The following is a 14,569-nucleotide window of genomic DNA, read 5'->3' as shown; positions in this document are numbered from 1 at the left end:
CATGTGAGGCTTCTTCCCTAGGCGTGTGGAGGCTTCCGAACTCAGGGGCTCACCTCACCCCTCTAGCAGGTCTTGGACAGGGCCAGCTCTCCCTCCTCCCTGGCCCACATCTGGTGCCCAGGAAAGCACACACGCGTCCAAACTCGAGGAGTGCTGGCTGACCGCACTGCACGGCTGTCCCCTTGTCCCACCCCCTGAGCACCTGGCCAACTGGTCACCTGGGGTTCCTCAGGTGTCTCAGGCTCCCCTGAGCTGCAGGGAGCCCATCAGTCAAGCCGTCTGAGTGTTCTCCTTAAAGACTCCCTCTTCATGTGAGGTCAAGGAGGAAACATAACCATCCTCTCACTGTGGGGAGAGATCTCATAGCATCATGACACCTCTTTCCGAAAAGCCTCTTCTTGATTCAACCCCACCCCACCCCACCCCAGCGCGCGCGCGCGCGCGCGCGCACACACACACACACACACACACACACACACACACACACTTTTTAAACCCCTGACGTATAACCTGGGTATAACCTGTTTACAGACCTCTCCTCTGCAGATCCTGCATTGTGCCCGTATCCCATTTGACAAAGGGCGCTGTTGTTCTGAGTCTTCACTCCAAACTTGCATTTGTCATTCGGTTGCCTGGTTATGAGCCCTGGCACCTGCAGCAGGCAACAAGGCACAGGGGCCAACAGACAAAGCAGGAAAGCAGCCTCTCTTCCCTTCTGTTCCCACCACCGACCTGCTATGGGTCTCTCAGCAAATGTCTTCCTCTTTCTGGGCCTCTGTTTCCTTATCTGAAAAATGGGGCCATATCGAAATGGTCCTGTCTCCTGAGCTGTGATTCTGCCTGGTACCCAATGGCCCCATTCATCCATCAGCCCCTCCACCTGCCAGGGCTGCTTGAGGAGCTGCTGTCCAGATGAGGGAGGACTGTCCTCTCTCCTCTACCCCCTGCCCCATACCTGGACCACCTAGGGAAACTGCAGGCTACATTTAGAGGGAAGAATCTGTCCCTGCCACCCACTGCCGATGTTCACTGGAAGGGCCCTCCCTCATGGGCCTCTGCAGTATTTGTGACAACTCCTTTCCATCTATAAAATGAGAATCCTGGCCACCCAGTCCTTCTCAGACCTAACTACACCAAATGGGAGCTTTAAACTCCAAGAAGCGACCCAGCCCAGGCCAATGAAACCACCTCACTGTGGCTGGAACTGAGCATCAGGAGTTTTTAGACTCTCCCAGGTGATACTGATATACAGCCAGGGTAGAAGATCTCTGATCTGCCAGGGCCACTCAGAGTGTGGGCTGGACCAGCAGCAGAGGCATCACCTGGGAGTTTGTTAGAAATGCAGATTCTTAGGGAGCCTGGGTGGCTCAGTAGGTTGAGCGTCTGACTTCGGCTCAGGTCATGATCTTGCAGTTCAAGGGTTCAGGCCCCTCATCAGGCTCTGCACTGACCGCTCAGAGCCTGGAGCCTGCTTCAGATTCTGTCTCCCTCTGCCTCTGCCCCTCCCCCACTGGTTCCCCACCCCACTTCTCTCTCATAAATAAACATGGAAGGAAGGAAGAAGAAAGAAAGAAAGAAAAGGAAGGAAGGAAGGAAGGAAGGAAGGAAGGAAGGAAGGAAGGAAGGAAGGAAGGAAGAAGGAAGTAAAGGAAGGAAGGAAGGAAGGAAGGAAGGAAGGAAGGAAGGAAGGAAGGAAGGAAGGAAGGAAGGAAGAAATGTAGATTCTTAAGCCCCACTCCAGCCATAAGAATCAGGATTCTGGGGTGGAGGCCAGCCCTCCCAGCCATGCTGATGCAATCAAAGTTTGAAAAGGCTCCAAGTGACCAAGTGACTTCTGGGGCCCCTCCTGTGCTGTGGCTGTGGTTAGAGACGCTCTGCCATTTACGACAACTCCATCCTGGTTTTGAAGAATCACAATGTTGATTCCTTTGTGTCAATATATGATTCATCCATATTGTCATCTGTAATCAAGAACCAGCCTTTATTTTCCATTACTCATGTGATCGCTGAGCAAGAACACTCCAATTGTCTGGCAACAATTGACAAAACACGTCAGGGAAGATTTCAGAGTTTAGTTGTCTGAAAGCTACACGGAGGGCGGAGCTGGGATGTAGCCACACCTTGCTGCACGCACTGCCAGAGCCGGGAGACTCGCTGGCTGGGCGGCTGGGCAAACAGAACTGCAGGGGGGCCAGGCACCCCAGGAAGGGGCTTATCTGACAGACCGCCGAAGGCTTTGTGTACAAGGTTTGGTCACCCGTTTTGTCTAGTACAAAAATGACTAAAGCCAGATGAGCACGCCGTTCCAGGGTGAGAAACTTTTTCCTCTAGTTTTGCTTTCTAGGCATTTTCCAGAACAGGTTTGCAGTGCTGCCCCCAAGCATCCCTTATCAACAAATAAGAGGAGGTAGAAGAGAAAGTTATGCCTTATATGGATCAAAAGCTCAAGTTCGGCAACCAGGTGGTCTTAAAAGGGTTGTGGCAATTACAGGTCAAAACTAGGATTGGATTCTCCATGATTCCGACCTTTTATATAGCCAAGGTTGGTTTTTATTGTTGCTGTTTTATTAGGGTTTTCTTTTCAGTTTAGACTTATTTGTAAGATGGACCCTTTAACTTTTTTACCGACACGTATACTAGATTTACAGACGTTTGTAAATGCAATATACACTTTTCTGCAGTCTTTTTGTCCTTTTCTTCCCTCCCTGGCTCCCGCCTCCTCTCCCTGCATCCACAGTGGCATGCCCTCCCAGACACACAAGCACAAACTTCACCCCATATGGCCACATTTTTTAAAGACGCTAAAGGAAAAGGAGCTTATTAAAGGATATACTGGCATGCAGTGACTTATTGCTTCCAAATCTGATATTTTTATAGCATGTTCTAGTTTTTTCTAAAACTCAATCATACAATCTTGAATTGGGAGACTTAGTGCAGTTTTTATTCTGCCTCTTACTAGGACCAAATTGAAACATTGAGACAAGAGCAGTAGGTCAGAGATGAGATGTTTTGTTCCGGGGGCAGATGATTTTTGTTTTTTTTGAGACAAAGAAAGTTCACGGGGCACCTGCGTGGCTCAGTCGGTTAAGTGTCTGACTTCAGCTCAGGTCACGATCTCGCGGTCCGTGGGTTCGAACCCCGCGTCGGGCTCTGTGCTGACCTCTCAGAGCCTAGAGCCTGCTTCCGATTCTGTGTCTCCCTGTCTCTCTGCCCCTCCCCCGTTCATGCTCTGTCTCTCTCTGTCCCAAAAATAAATAAACGTTAAAAAAAAAAACTTAACGGGGCGCCTGGGTGGCGCAGTCAGTTAAGCGTCCGACTTCAGCCAGGTCACGATCTCGCGGTCCGTGAGTTCGAGCCCTGCGTCAGGCTCTGGGCTGATGGCTCGGAGCCTGGAGCCTGTTTCCGATTCTGTGTCTCCCTCTCTCTCTGCCCCTCCCCCGTTCATGCTCTGTCTCTCTCTGTCCCAAAAATAAATTTAAAAAAAAAAGTTAAAAAAAATAAAAAATAAATTAAAAAATTAAAAAATTAAAAAAAAAAAAAAGGAAGCTCGCTACCAATATAACTTGGTTCTGTTGCAGACAATGACATGGGCACATCACCTCAGATCTTCCTGTGGACTTAGCTTCGGCAAAATGCCGAGAGACGGTTTTTGGCAGCTTCACCAGGGAGGACTGGTTACCTGAGTGATATGCTGTGTACAACTCCAGGAGGCACCTTTCATTTTGTATTCCCCCTGGAATGGCATCCCTGGAACTAGGCAATGAGTTGATCCTAGCAGAAGGCCAATTCGAATCAGTCAAAATATCTGAAGTCTCTTGAAGAAATAAAGAAATGCTCTTTTCTGTAAACCAGGAGTCAGACAACTATTTCTGTAAAAAGCCAGATAGTAAATACGTTAGACTTTGCAGGCCACAGAGCTGCTGTCGCAACCACTAAACTCTGCTGGTGGAGAATGAAAGCAGCCCGAGGGAATGGCTGTGTTCCAATAAAACTTTATTTACAAAAACAAGCAGTGGGCCAGATCCATGGTTTGCTGACCCCTGCTCTAGACAACAATGGAAAGTGACATTTAATAAAAACAGCCAACCGCTGTTGAGCAGTTGTAGTCAGACAGACTTTGGTAATCCAGTGCCGTTTGTGTGGTTACTGCTTCCATTTGGTAGATGAGGAACCTGGCTCAGAGGGGTTAAGAAACTTACCCAAGGCCACACAGTTAATTAGTAAGAGTCACACTCAGATCTGATTCCAGAACCTGTGCTCAGTCATTGTTACTGTATGCCTTTGCACTCAGGGACAATAGAGCACTGGTAGCCTCCTAGCTTCAGAGAGAGAACTCAGTGTGATGGCATCAGTGTGCACCGACATAAAAGTGTTGCGCACGTTCAAGGTCACTGCCTCCTCGAAGGTAGACTGTGGGAAGAGTCGTAGACCTTTTGTCTCACAGACCCTGTGAGACATGCTAGCGCTTGCTGGTGGGGGAGTTTTGGGGAGGGAGAGCGGACTCGAGACTGAAGCCAGCCACTCCGCCTACCTGCTATTTATGGCACCAGCGTCCTCCTGACCATCACGGTGTCTCTGAATCAAGCCTCCCCCCTGCTTACCGGGACAACTGTCTCAGCTCCTAACTGGCCTCCTCCTGCAGGCTCCCTGCCTCAGGTCTACCCCTCCGGGCTGCAGAGAGCTCCCCATGACTCTACTGCTTAATGATGCTTCAGCCTCCGGCAGCCCCCTGTCATGCAGGCTTTCCACCTCACTAGCCCCCTCTCTAGCCACCCCCACCCACCCCACTCACACAAAATCTCTCACAGAAAGATTAGGGTGTTTCAAACAAAAGAACCAGCACCTACAAAGGTCTGGAGGGCAAAAATCACAACTCTGCCAGAGACTAGGGTGTGGTTAACAAGTCCGTGTGTGTGGGGGGTGGGGGGAATAGTTAGGCCACTCTTGGGAAAGGCTTGAATGCCAAGCAAAGGAGTTTGGCTGGATTTATCCTCCCCGCCCCGGTGAGGGGGGGTCATAGAAGAATCCTGAAGCAGGGGCGATGTGATGTGCTCACTCCCCCGAACCAGCCCCTCAGCTCTCCCAGCTGCTTCTTCTGTCTGACATTCCCTTCTCCCCAGTGGCCCCCAGCAACTCCTCTGTGAAGCCACCTCCTCTCCTCCCGGTACCCTCTTGTAATCATCCCTGGCAAGTCTGTCTGTCCTCCTAACCCTGGAGGGCAGCACCAGGGTCTGTCCATCTCTGCATCTCCAGTGCCCAGCACAGGGCCTGGCCCTGCATGGGTGCTCAGGGCATATTTTCCTGGGCCATCATCCATCAACCAGTGCCTATTGAGCACTTTTCCTATGCCAGGCCTCAGACAGGCACTAAGAATACAGTGATGAGCAAAAACCAAGTCATGCAGAGTTCACAGTCTACAAGGGAGTAGGGATACAAATCAAATGATCCCATATATATAGGTGAAGTTGCAACTGTCGTAGGGGCTCTGAAGACGAGGAATGTGGCCATAAACTCCAGTGAAATGTCCCCCAGCCTTCTAGCAAGGACAGGGAGAAGAAGGTGCGTTCCCTGAAGGGTTTGGAGGCTGTCAGGTGGGGAGGGTGGGAACCTGCAGCAGGAGATGCCCCGGAGGGAGTCGAACCTGGGCCCTGGGCAGGAGACAGTGACCTTGAACTTACAGTGCCACTTCCTCCTGGCCTCTTTCTGAGAGCTCATTCATTCTTTCCCCAAACTTTCCCCAAGAAGGTCTGAGAGCCAGTCCCTGTATCAGACACCGGGGCACAGAGGGGAGACTAGCTGGTCCCTGCCCCCACTCGGACCGGAACACATCTGCAGCATACACCCTGTGCAGGGCGTGCCAGGGTTCACTGAGAAGCACCTCGGGCTCGGTGCTGAGAAGGGTGTAGCAGGAAGGTGGGAGAAGGACCTGCCAGGGTCCAGCACAGCGTGGGCACCTGCCTGCGGGCTCCAACAGCCCTGGGTGAGCGTTAAGTAGGGAGGTGCCTTCCAGCCTGTCCCCCGCGTCCTCAGCTCCCTGGGCATGTCTTCCTTATGCCCCAATTTCTCAGGGCTAGCAGGGAGTTGCCTAGTTCCCCAGAGAGCAAGGGTTAAGCTGGATTTCTATAAACCATCAGTGGTTCACTGAATGCTTCCAGAAAACCTCAAAGAGGGGGGCTTTACCAGTGCCCAGTCCCCAGGTAAAGCGGTTTGGGTGGATTTGATCTCTTTGGCAGGAACTCAGCAATACATTTCTGTTCTTTTACAATTCGGCAACAGAGAGACCTCTTGAGTTTCTATTTCTCTCTTTAAAATGGCTTTAATCGTTAAAAGCCAGACCTGGTGATATTTCTTAAGCTTCTGCCTCAGTTTTGTTTGTTTTTTTGTAGCCTCTTCCCGAATGATTTCATCACATGAGCTTTGGGGGGAGGAGGCACATAAAGGTGCAATGAGTGAAATACAGGTTGTCTTTGGTGCTGGCCGCATTTGTCCCCAGGGCCAGTCCCCGTCAAACAGACATAAAGTGGGGTGGGAATTTCGCAGTGTAATAAAGATATCCCAGGCTGCAAAGAGGGATGGAAATTATATTTCTTCTTTTTATATTCCTTCATCGCAATTCAATCTATCAAACTTTTAAGTGTCTACTGCTTGCCAGGCCCTGCTCGGTACCAAGGATGCACAAAAAATAAAATTGGCTTCCCTTCTGTTAGGGTCTCCCCAGTTTACTGAGGAGGACAAACATGTAACACGATATAGCATCTGGTCACTATAGCATCTGGTTTCTGCTATAAGTGTTTGAGGGTGTGGACGGTAGAGAAAGGAGGAGCTTGGTTTCAATCTGGACTTCACCTCTTACTAACTATATTACACTGAGCGAGTTACCTAGCCCCTCACAAACCTTGGTGTCTTCATCCATAAAATGGGAATAATAATAGTATCTGCCTTTGTAAGAGATCATGTATGTAACCCATTAATCAACCTAGAGGCAGGCACAGAGTAAGCATTCATTAAATATTAGCTATTCTTCTCCTTGGTGTTACTATCGTTACTTCTGATAAGTATGTGAACAAAGTGCTATGGGAGTGATTAATTCTGCTGTGGGAGTTACAGGGGACTTCACAGAGGAGGTGACAATGGACCTGGGTCTTTAGGGATTATTAGGAATTTGCCAGACAGAAAGAATAGGATGTTTCAGATAATAGAACTGGCACCTACAAAGGCCTGGGGGTGGGAGTTGGGGGGGGAGGGTTGGGGGGAAAGGGAAAGCGGTGAAAATCACAGCAGGTCCAGAAACTAGGTGTCATCAAACCTAACTAAGTGCACATGTGTGTTCTGGGGAGTGGTCGGACCAAGCTCATGAAAGGCCTTGAATGCCAAGCAAAGGAGTTTGGCTAGATTTATCCTGCCAGGGGATGGAGAGTCCTGAGAGATTCTAAAACTGAGGGTGGCACGATGCTATCACTCCCCTGAGGCAGCGCCTCAGCTGCTATTCGGGAACCTCCCTCACGTCTGCTCCCTTCTGCCCCTGCCCTGCCTGCAGATCATCAAGGACCAGAAACTGCTGGTGATTGTCGGGGGCATGCTGCTGATCGACCTGTGCATCCTGATTTGCTGGCAGGCTGTCGATCCCTTGAGGAGGACTGTGGAGAGGTACAGCATGGAGGTAAGCGCCGGCCCCAGCCAGAAGGAGGCTGGAAGGCTCGCGAGCTCCCACAAGCGCTGGGACAGGGAGGCGGCACAGCTCCCTGGCTGCCCAAAGTGCACTGCTTAACAAGAACTCAAGGTAGTTATGGGGGAATCTTCACAGCTGCACAAGGGCCCACATTCCCTGTCAGAAACTCCTCATTTAGTTCTGTTTCCTTCCACCTGAGACCTATTTCAGAAAGGCCAAATAGAAAGTCTTCGCTCCCGTGGAAAAAAAAAAAACAAAAACAGTGAAAGAATTGTCTAGTGATATTAATACATGCAGAAATAAGGAACGTTGGGCCCTTTAAATGAGTATCTTCTCTGCACCTTGCAGAAGCCCCCATTTGCATGATCCGTTGGTCCAGAAATGAGACTGCGTTCCAACCTCCCTTATAGGAAGTTCCCTAAGGAGTGCCACTAGGGAGTAAACATCCTGATAGCTCCTTCTAGTTACCATATGATTTTCCAGGTGGTAAGTGCTGTTAACGTAAAGAACCTTACATAAAAGTACTGTTAAGTGTGTATTGTAATAGTCTTGCGTTCGGCCTTGCCCTTTACTCACACTGGTCTTCCCAGGGTGCTCCAAATTAGGGAAGTTCAAGACCCTTTGGAAGTGGTGGTTTTGTTGTCTTGCTGTTAGAGCAGTTAAACTTGGCTTGGTGGGAGAGAGCTGGGCTCGAATGGCTTGAACGCTGTGCCTTGCATGGTGATCTCCATACAATGTAGCAAATTCTGTTGAGAGACCTGGAGTTTGCATCGTTAGAGAAATCTTTTTGCGGAATGTAGTGCGGATTCTTAAACTAACGTGGAGATAGTTGTTTTATGCACTGGGGACAGAGGTTTTTACCCTTCTGGACAAGAAGGTTTTCTAGCACATAAGACGCCCAGCTTCATTTGTAGGGGAATACATAGAGGGTTTACTCGGCGCAGGGAGAAGTCACGAAGCTGGAGCCGTGTTAGAGGATGCTATTCTGTGCCATCGGGGTTGCAGGAGAGAGCTTTAGGGCTGGGCCTGCATCTCCCGGCCTTCCAGCCTCACTTTGGAAGGAAGCAGGACTCCAGAGAGGCACAGCCAGGACTGCCAAGGAGGATAACCTGGACGCGGACCGTACCCACAGCCAAAAGGGCAGGAGGTCAGAGGCAGACAGACTGTTTCCAGAGGGGAGGTGGCACCTGGTCACCACTCATGGTGCACAGTTGGCAAAGTTCACCCCGGGGACTTCCTCATCCACTGCCAGGACAGGACCTAGAAATCCAGACAGGATGTCAACAGGAGGAAGAACCGTCATGGCTAAGCGGGCCTCCCGGCTGGGGAGAACCGGATTGGGTGCTAAACGCAAGCCCTAATGCCAATAATGGCAACAGCAATGACGGTGGTGGCTAGTTCTGCGTGTTAACTCACTAGATCCTCCCAATAATTACAGAACAGGTGATATCCTCAACCGCATTTTAATGATGAGGAAACAGAAACCCAGAGGGATTTAATTTACGCAGGTTACCTAGCAGGTTAGCGGCAACACCACGAGCTACCCTCTCATGCATACCCTACCCTGCCTTTCAACACACAGATGGCACTCTGTGGGGTTTAGGGGCTCTCGTAGACCTTTGGCCATCAGCACAGGTCTGTGAAGTGGGCAGGGCAAGGGAGCGTTTTCAGGTCGTGCAGATGAGGGCTCAGATTAGCGCGCAGTCCAGAAAAGTGGGGGGTGGTGGGCGGGGGGCGGGAAGGGGGGCTGGGGCAGGATGTCAGGGAGGGAGAAAGCAAGTCAGGCAGAGCCAGCCGGAAGACCGGGATCTGGGCAGGTGGACAGAGGCCAGACCCTGCTGGCTTGAAGCCTAGCCGTGGGTGGCTGGGGAGGCGGGGCATTGCTACCTCCACTGGAGGTTAAAGTGGAGGCCAGGTACGCACTAGGGGTCCCCCAGGCTGTGGCCGTGGCCGGGAGAGGCCGCAGGGCTGGCGTCAGCCTGAGTCAGCAGACTCCGAAAATAGATCCGGGAAGCCTGTCCCCCTGGACCCTTTAAAGGAGATCAACCTTGTGCAGTCCGATCCGTGTTAAGTGACAGTTTGCTATCACTGACCTTACCTTTCTTCCTTCCTTTCTGAAACAAGTACTGAGGCTCTCAATGGCTCTGTGCGGAGAATTGCGGTCCATTTGCGACCTTTCGGGGCATTGGGTCTCAAAGGCAGGAGCTGTGGGGTGCCATGGAAAAGCCTCACTGCGTAGATGAGGAGACTGAGTCTGGGGACGGGATGTTCCTGCCCAGGGGCATCCAGAGTTTCCAAGGTGGAGCCTGGAGGAGAGCCAGCTAGCTCCCTGGCTCTCTGCCCAGAAATTCCGTCTCTGTGTTTCCCTCCAGGTATCTGCTGAGATTTCTCTCTGAACCTTTTCTGGCCTGCTCCTCTTTTTCTCCTCTTATTTTAGGGTTGCCCTGTCATTCTGTTGCCATGGTAGCAGAACCCTTTGATTTGTCGACCCACAGCCCTGTAGGCTTATTGTCGGTTTTCAGCACCAAGCAGTCGGTTGATTTCTCTCAGACCCTCCTCTGTCGGACACAACGTGGTGGTTGAACAGTGTGCCTGGGGGATGAGGTGTCCTAAATTCTCCTTCAAGGGGCTGTTTTTCCCAGGACCCCCCCAGTGAGAGAGAAAGTCTTTGCTTGGGAGAGAAGTGATCAAAGATCTTTGTCGTCTGTCCCCACCTCCCCTCACCTCTCTTGGATGACTTCGGTTGTTCTGAACACTCTGAACACCTCAAGATTTCAGTCATAGGCCTTGCTCTGTGTTACACTTTCAAGCCTTTGCCCGTGCTGTCCCTGCTTCCAGAACCTTCTCTGATAAGTAAATGAACTTCAGTTCCAGACCCCTGTGTTATCTCTACAGGGATGTGTCCCTGAGATTCCTGGGTCTACCAGATTTAAGCTCCTGCTCCTCCTCCACTCCTGTCCCTAGCTTCCTGACATTTCCCCTGTCGGGACACTTAGTGTGCTGTTTGTCTCTGCTGAGTGCATCCCTGCCCCTACCGCTGCTGGACCGCCAGCTTCTCCAGGACAGAGCCAGGTCAGAGACACACACACACACACACACACACACACACACACACACACACTGCCCAACCAGTACCTCTGCACACGGAGGTAAGCACGGTAGCCGTGGCCCTTGATCTCATGGCCTCCCCACAGGCTAGTTGATGGGCAGACAGCAAACACCGAAAGAAGCACGATCACTTTAGATCACATAGCATATTTAGATTCTGATAGCAGTTAGAAGTAAGTTAGCAGGATGAAGAGTTGGCAAATAATGGGAAGAACCCCGCGGGGGAGATTCTCCCAGTGAGAGCATGTGCAAGTGTCCGGAGAATGAAAATCTGATTCTGGAGTCCAACTGGAGACGTCCCAGCTCCACACCCTTATTCATTTCCATGCAATAAATATTTATATAGCACTTGTTACGTGCCAGATCATATTCTAAGCATAGAATGTATGATATATCTATCATTTTAAAAATTTGGAGACTTAATAGACTGTTGCTTAGAGCAGTTTTTGGTTTACAAAAAAGAAATTAACGAAGTACAGGGAGTTCCCGCGTACACCCCACAGTTTCTTCTATTAACATCTTGTGTTGTGTGATATATTTGTTAACAACTGATGAATCAATATCGATTCGTTATTATTTACTAAAGTCCATAATTTATCATTAGGTATGGTTCACTCTTTGTGTTGCACATTCTATAGGTTTTGCCGAATGTAAAAGTCATGTGTCCACCATTACAGCGTCATACAGGACAGTGTCACTGTCCTAAATATCCTCAACACTTTACCAACTGCTGGTAACCGCTGATCTCTTTATTGTCATGATAGTTTTGCCTTTTCCAGAATGTCATATAGTTGGAATCATGATAGGTGGCCTTTTCAGACTTTAAGTTTCCTCCATGTCTTTTCACGACTTGGTAGCACATCTCCTTTTATCACTGAATAATATGCCATTGTATGGATATACCACGGTTTGTTTATCTATTTGCCCATCAAAGGACACCTTGGTTGCTTGCAAGTTTTGGCGATTATGAATAAAGCTGCTATAAGCATTTTTGTGTAGGGTTTTGTGTGGACATAAGTTTTCAACCCATTTGGGTAAATACCTAGAAGCATGATCACTGGGTCATGTGCTAAGTCTATGTTTAGCTTTGTAAGAAACTACCAAACTGTCTTGTAAGGTGTCTGTACCATTTTCCATTCCCATCAGCAGTGAATGAGAATTTCTGTTGCTGTACATCCTGACAGCAAATGCTGCGCATTTGGTGTTGTCAGTGTTTTGGATTTTAGCTGTTCTAATAGGTATGAAGTAATATCGCATTGCTGTTTTAATTTGCAATTTTTTAATGACCTGTGATGTAGAGCATCTTTTCACGTACTTATCTGCCATCTTGGTATCTTCTTTAGTGAGTTGTCTGTTTAGATCTTTTACTCACTTTTTAATTAGATTGTCTTCTTATTGTTGAGTTTTATTTATTTTTTTTCAATATATGAAGTTTATTGTCAAATTGGTTTCCATACAACACCCAGTGCTCATCCCAAAAGGTGCCCCCCTCAATACCCATCACCCACCCTCCCCTCCCTCCCACCCCCCATCAACCCTCAGTTTGCTCTCAGTTTTTAAGAGTCTCTTATGCTTTGGCTCTCTTCCACTCTAACCCCCCTTTTTTTTTTATTGTTGAGTTTTAAAATTTCTTTGTATATTTTGGATGCAAGCCCTTTATCAGATTTGTTTTGCGAATCTTTTCTCTCAGTCTCTATCTTGTTTTTCATTCTCTTAACATTGTCTTTTGCAAAACAGAAATTTTTTACTTTAATAAAGTCCAGCCTATCCTTTTTTTTTTCTTTCACTGATCCTGTTTTTAGTGCCATATTTAAAAACTCGTTGCCAACCCCAAGGTCACCTAGATTTTCTCCTGTTGTCTTTCAGAAGTTTTATAGCTTTGCATTTTTCACTCAGGTCTACGGTCCATTTTGAGTTAATTTTTGTGAAAAAATACAAGGTCATTTCCTAGATTCATTTGTATGCATGTGAATGTCTTGTCGTTACAGCACCATTTATCAAAAATACTATCCTTTCTCTATTGCCTTTGTGTCTTTGTCACAGATCAGTTGACTATATTTGTATGGGTCTATTTCTGGACTCTCTATTCTGTTCCATTCATCTATTTCTCTCTTCTTTTGCCAATACCACATTGTTCTGATTACTATAGTTTTATAGTAAGTCTGGAAGTCAAATAGTGCCTGCTCTCCAACTTTATTCTTCTTCAGTATGGTATTGGCTATTCTTGGTCTTTTGCTTCTCCATGTAAACTTTAGAATCAGTTTGCTAATGTCCACAAAGTAACTTACTGGGATTTTGTTTGGGATTGTGCTGAATCTATAGATCAAGTTGAGAAGAACTGATATCTTACAATATTGAGTCTTCCTATCCATGAACATGGAATGTCTCTCCCATTTATTTAGCACTTCTCTGATTTATCAGAGCTTTGTAGATTTCCTCACATAGATCTTATACATATTTTGCTAGATTTATACCTAAGTATTTTATTTTGCTTTTGGTGAAAATGCAAATGGTATTATGTTTTTAATTTCAAATTCCAGTTGCTCATTTCTGGCATATAGGAAAGAAATTGGCTTTTGTATACTAACCTATATCCTACAGCCTTGCTATATAATTGCTTATTAGTTCCAGGAGGTTTTTTTGTTGACTCTTTGGAACTTTCAACATAGATAATCATGTCAACTGCAAACAGACAATTTTATTTCTTTCTTCCCAATCTGTATAGCTTTTATTTCCTTTTTTCGTCTACTATTTGTATTAGCTAGGGCTCCAAGTTGCAAGGTTGAATAGGAATGGTGAGAAGGGAGCATTCCAACTTTATTCCCTATCTTAGAGGGAAAACATCTAGTTTCTCACCATATTAATTATTAGTATATTTTTTTTCTTAAAGTGTGTGTGTGTGTGAGAGAGAGAGAGAGAGAGAGGGAGAGGGAGAGTTCTGCTGGCTAAAGTCAAGGGTGCCTTTGGGGAGGTGACAGGAAAGACAAATGAAGACGTGGGCAGAGCTGGTCGTTAGGGACATTACGTGCTAAACAGAGGAGGTTAAACTTCAAAATTAAAGACATTTAATCAGGGGAGTGACATGATCAGATTTGCCCTGGCTGCAGAGTGAGAACAGATGGAGGGGCGAGGCTGGAGGCCCAGAGATGGCTCAGAGATGGGTTTTGCTATAATCCAGGCAGGAACTGATGGTGACCTAGAGCAGGACAGTTGCAGCGGGAACAGGGAGAAGCAGGTGGCTTTGCGAGAGATTAAGGAAGCAGATGTGATGAGACTTGGTGATTGATTGACTCTAAGGGATGGGACAGGGAGACAGCAAGGGCAATGCCCAGATCTCTGGGTGGTGGATGGCAGACCTCTTCGCTGAGGCAGGGTGCAGAATAAGGAGCAGGTTTGGGAGGGAATGTGAGGAGCTCACTTCTGGGCAGAGTGGCTCATATTGGATACAGGGTCCTAGAGCACGAGGGAGTAGTTTGTCCTATAGATAGAGATTGGAGGACGGGGGCTGTGGGCATGAGTGCTGTCACCCAGGGAGTGGGTGCAGTGACGAGTGAAGATGTCCTGACTGGAGCCCGAGGAACCACAAAGCAGTGATGGGGACAGAAGAAGCCTGGGAAGGGAATTTTGAAGCAGTGGTCAGGAAGGAAGGGAGTAGCCAAGAGAGAGAGCTGTCCACAAGCTGGGCCATGGGAGAGAGAGCTGCCCATGCACAGGGGGCATTCGAAGGTGGGAGAGCTCCCTGAGACAAACACCACAGACCAAGGCGAGGGCTGACAGGTCCACCCCGACTTG

General features: G+C 48.3%; 1 protein-coding gene across 1 annotated transcript in view; it reads left to right on the top strand.

Annotated features, from left to right (window-relative positions):
* Window positions 1-14,569, top strand: part of GABBR2 (gamma-aminobutyric acid type B receptor subunit 2) — a 352,196-nt gene that overhangs the window by 287,456 nt on the left and 50,171 nt on the right. Inside the window, exon 13 of the mRNA XM_045042557.1 lies at window positions 7,538-7,660. Coding sequence (XP_044898492.1) covers window positions 7,538-7,660 — 123 coding nt within the window. The remainder of the gene's footprint in view (window positions 1-7,537; window positions 7,661-14,569) is intronic.

This window comes from Felis catus, chromosome D4 (genome assembly GCF_018350175.1).
Source record: "Felis catus isolate Fca126 chromosome D4, F.catus_Fca126_mat1.0, whole genome shotgun sequence".
NCBI lineage: Eukaryota > Metazoa > Chordata > Mammalia > Carnivora > Felidae > Felis > Felis catus.
This window is presented reverse-complemented; position numbering and strand designations above follow the sequence as displayed.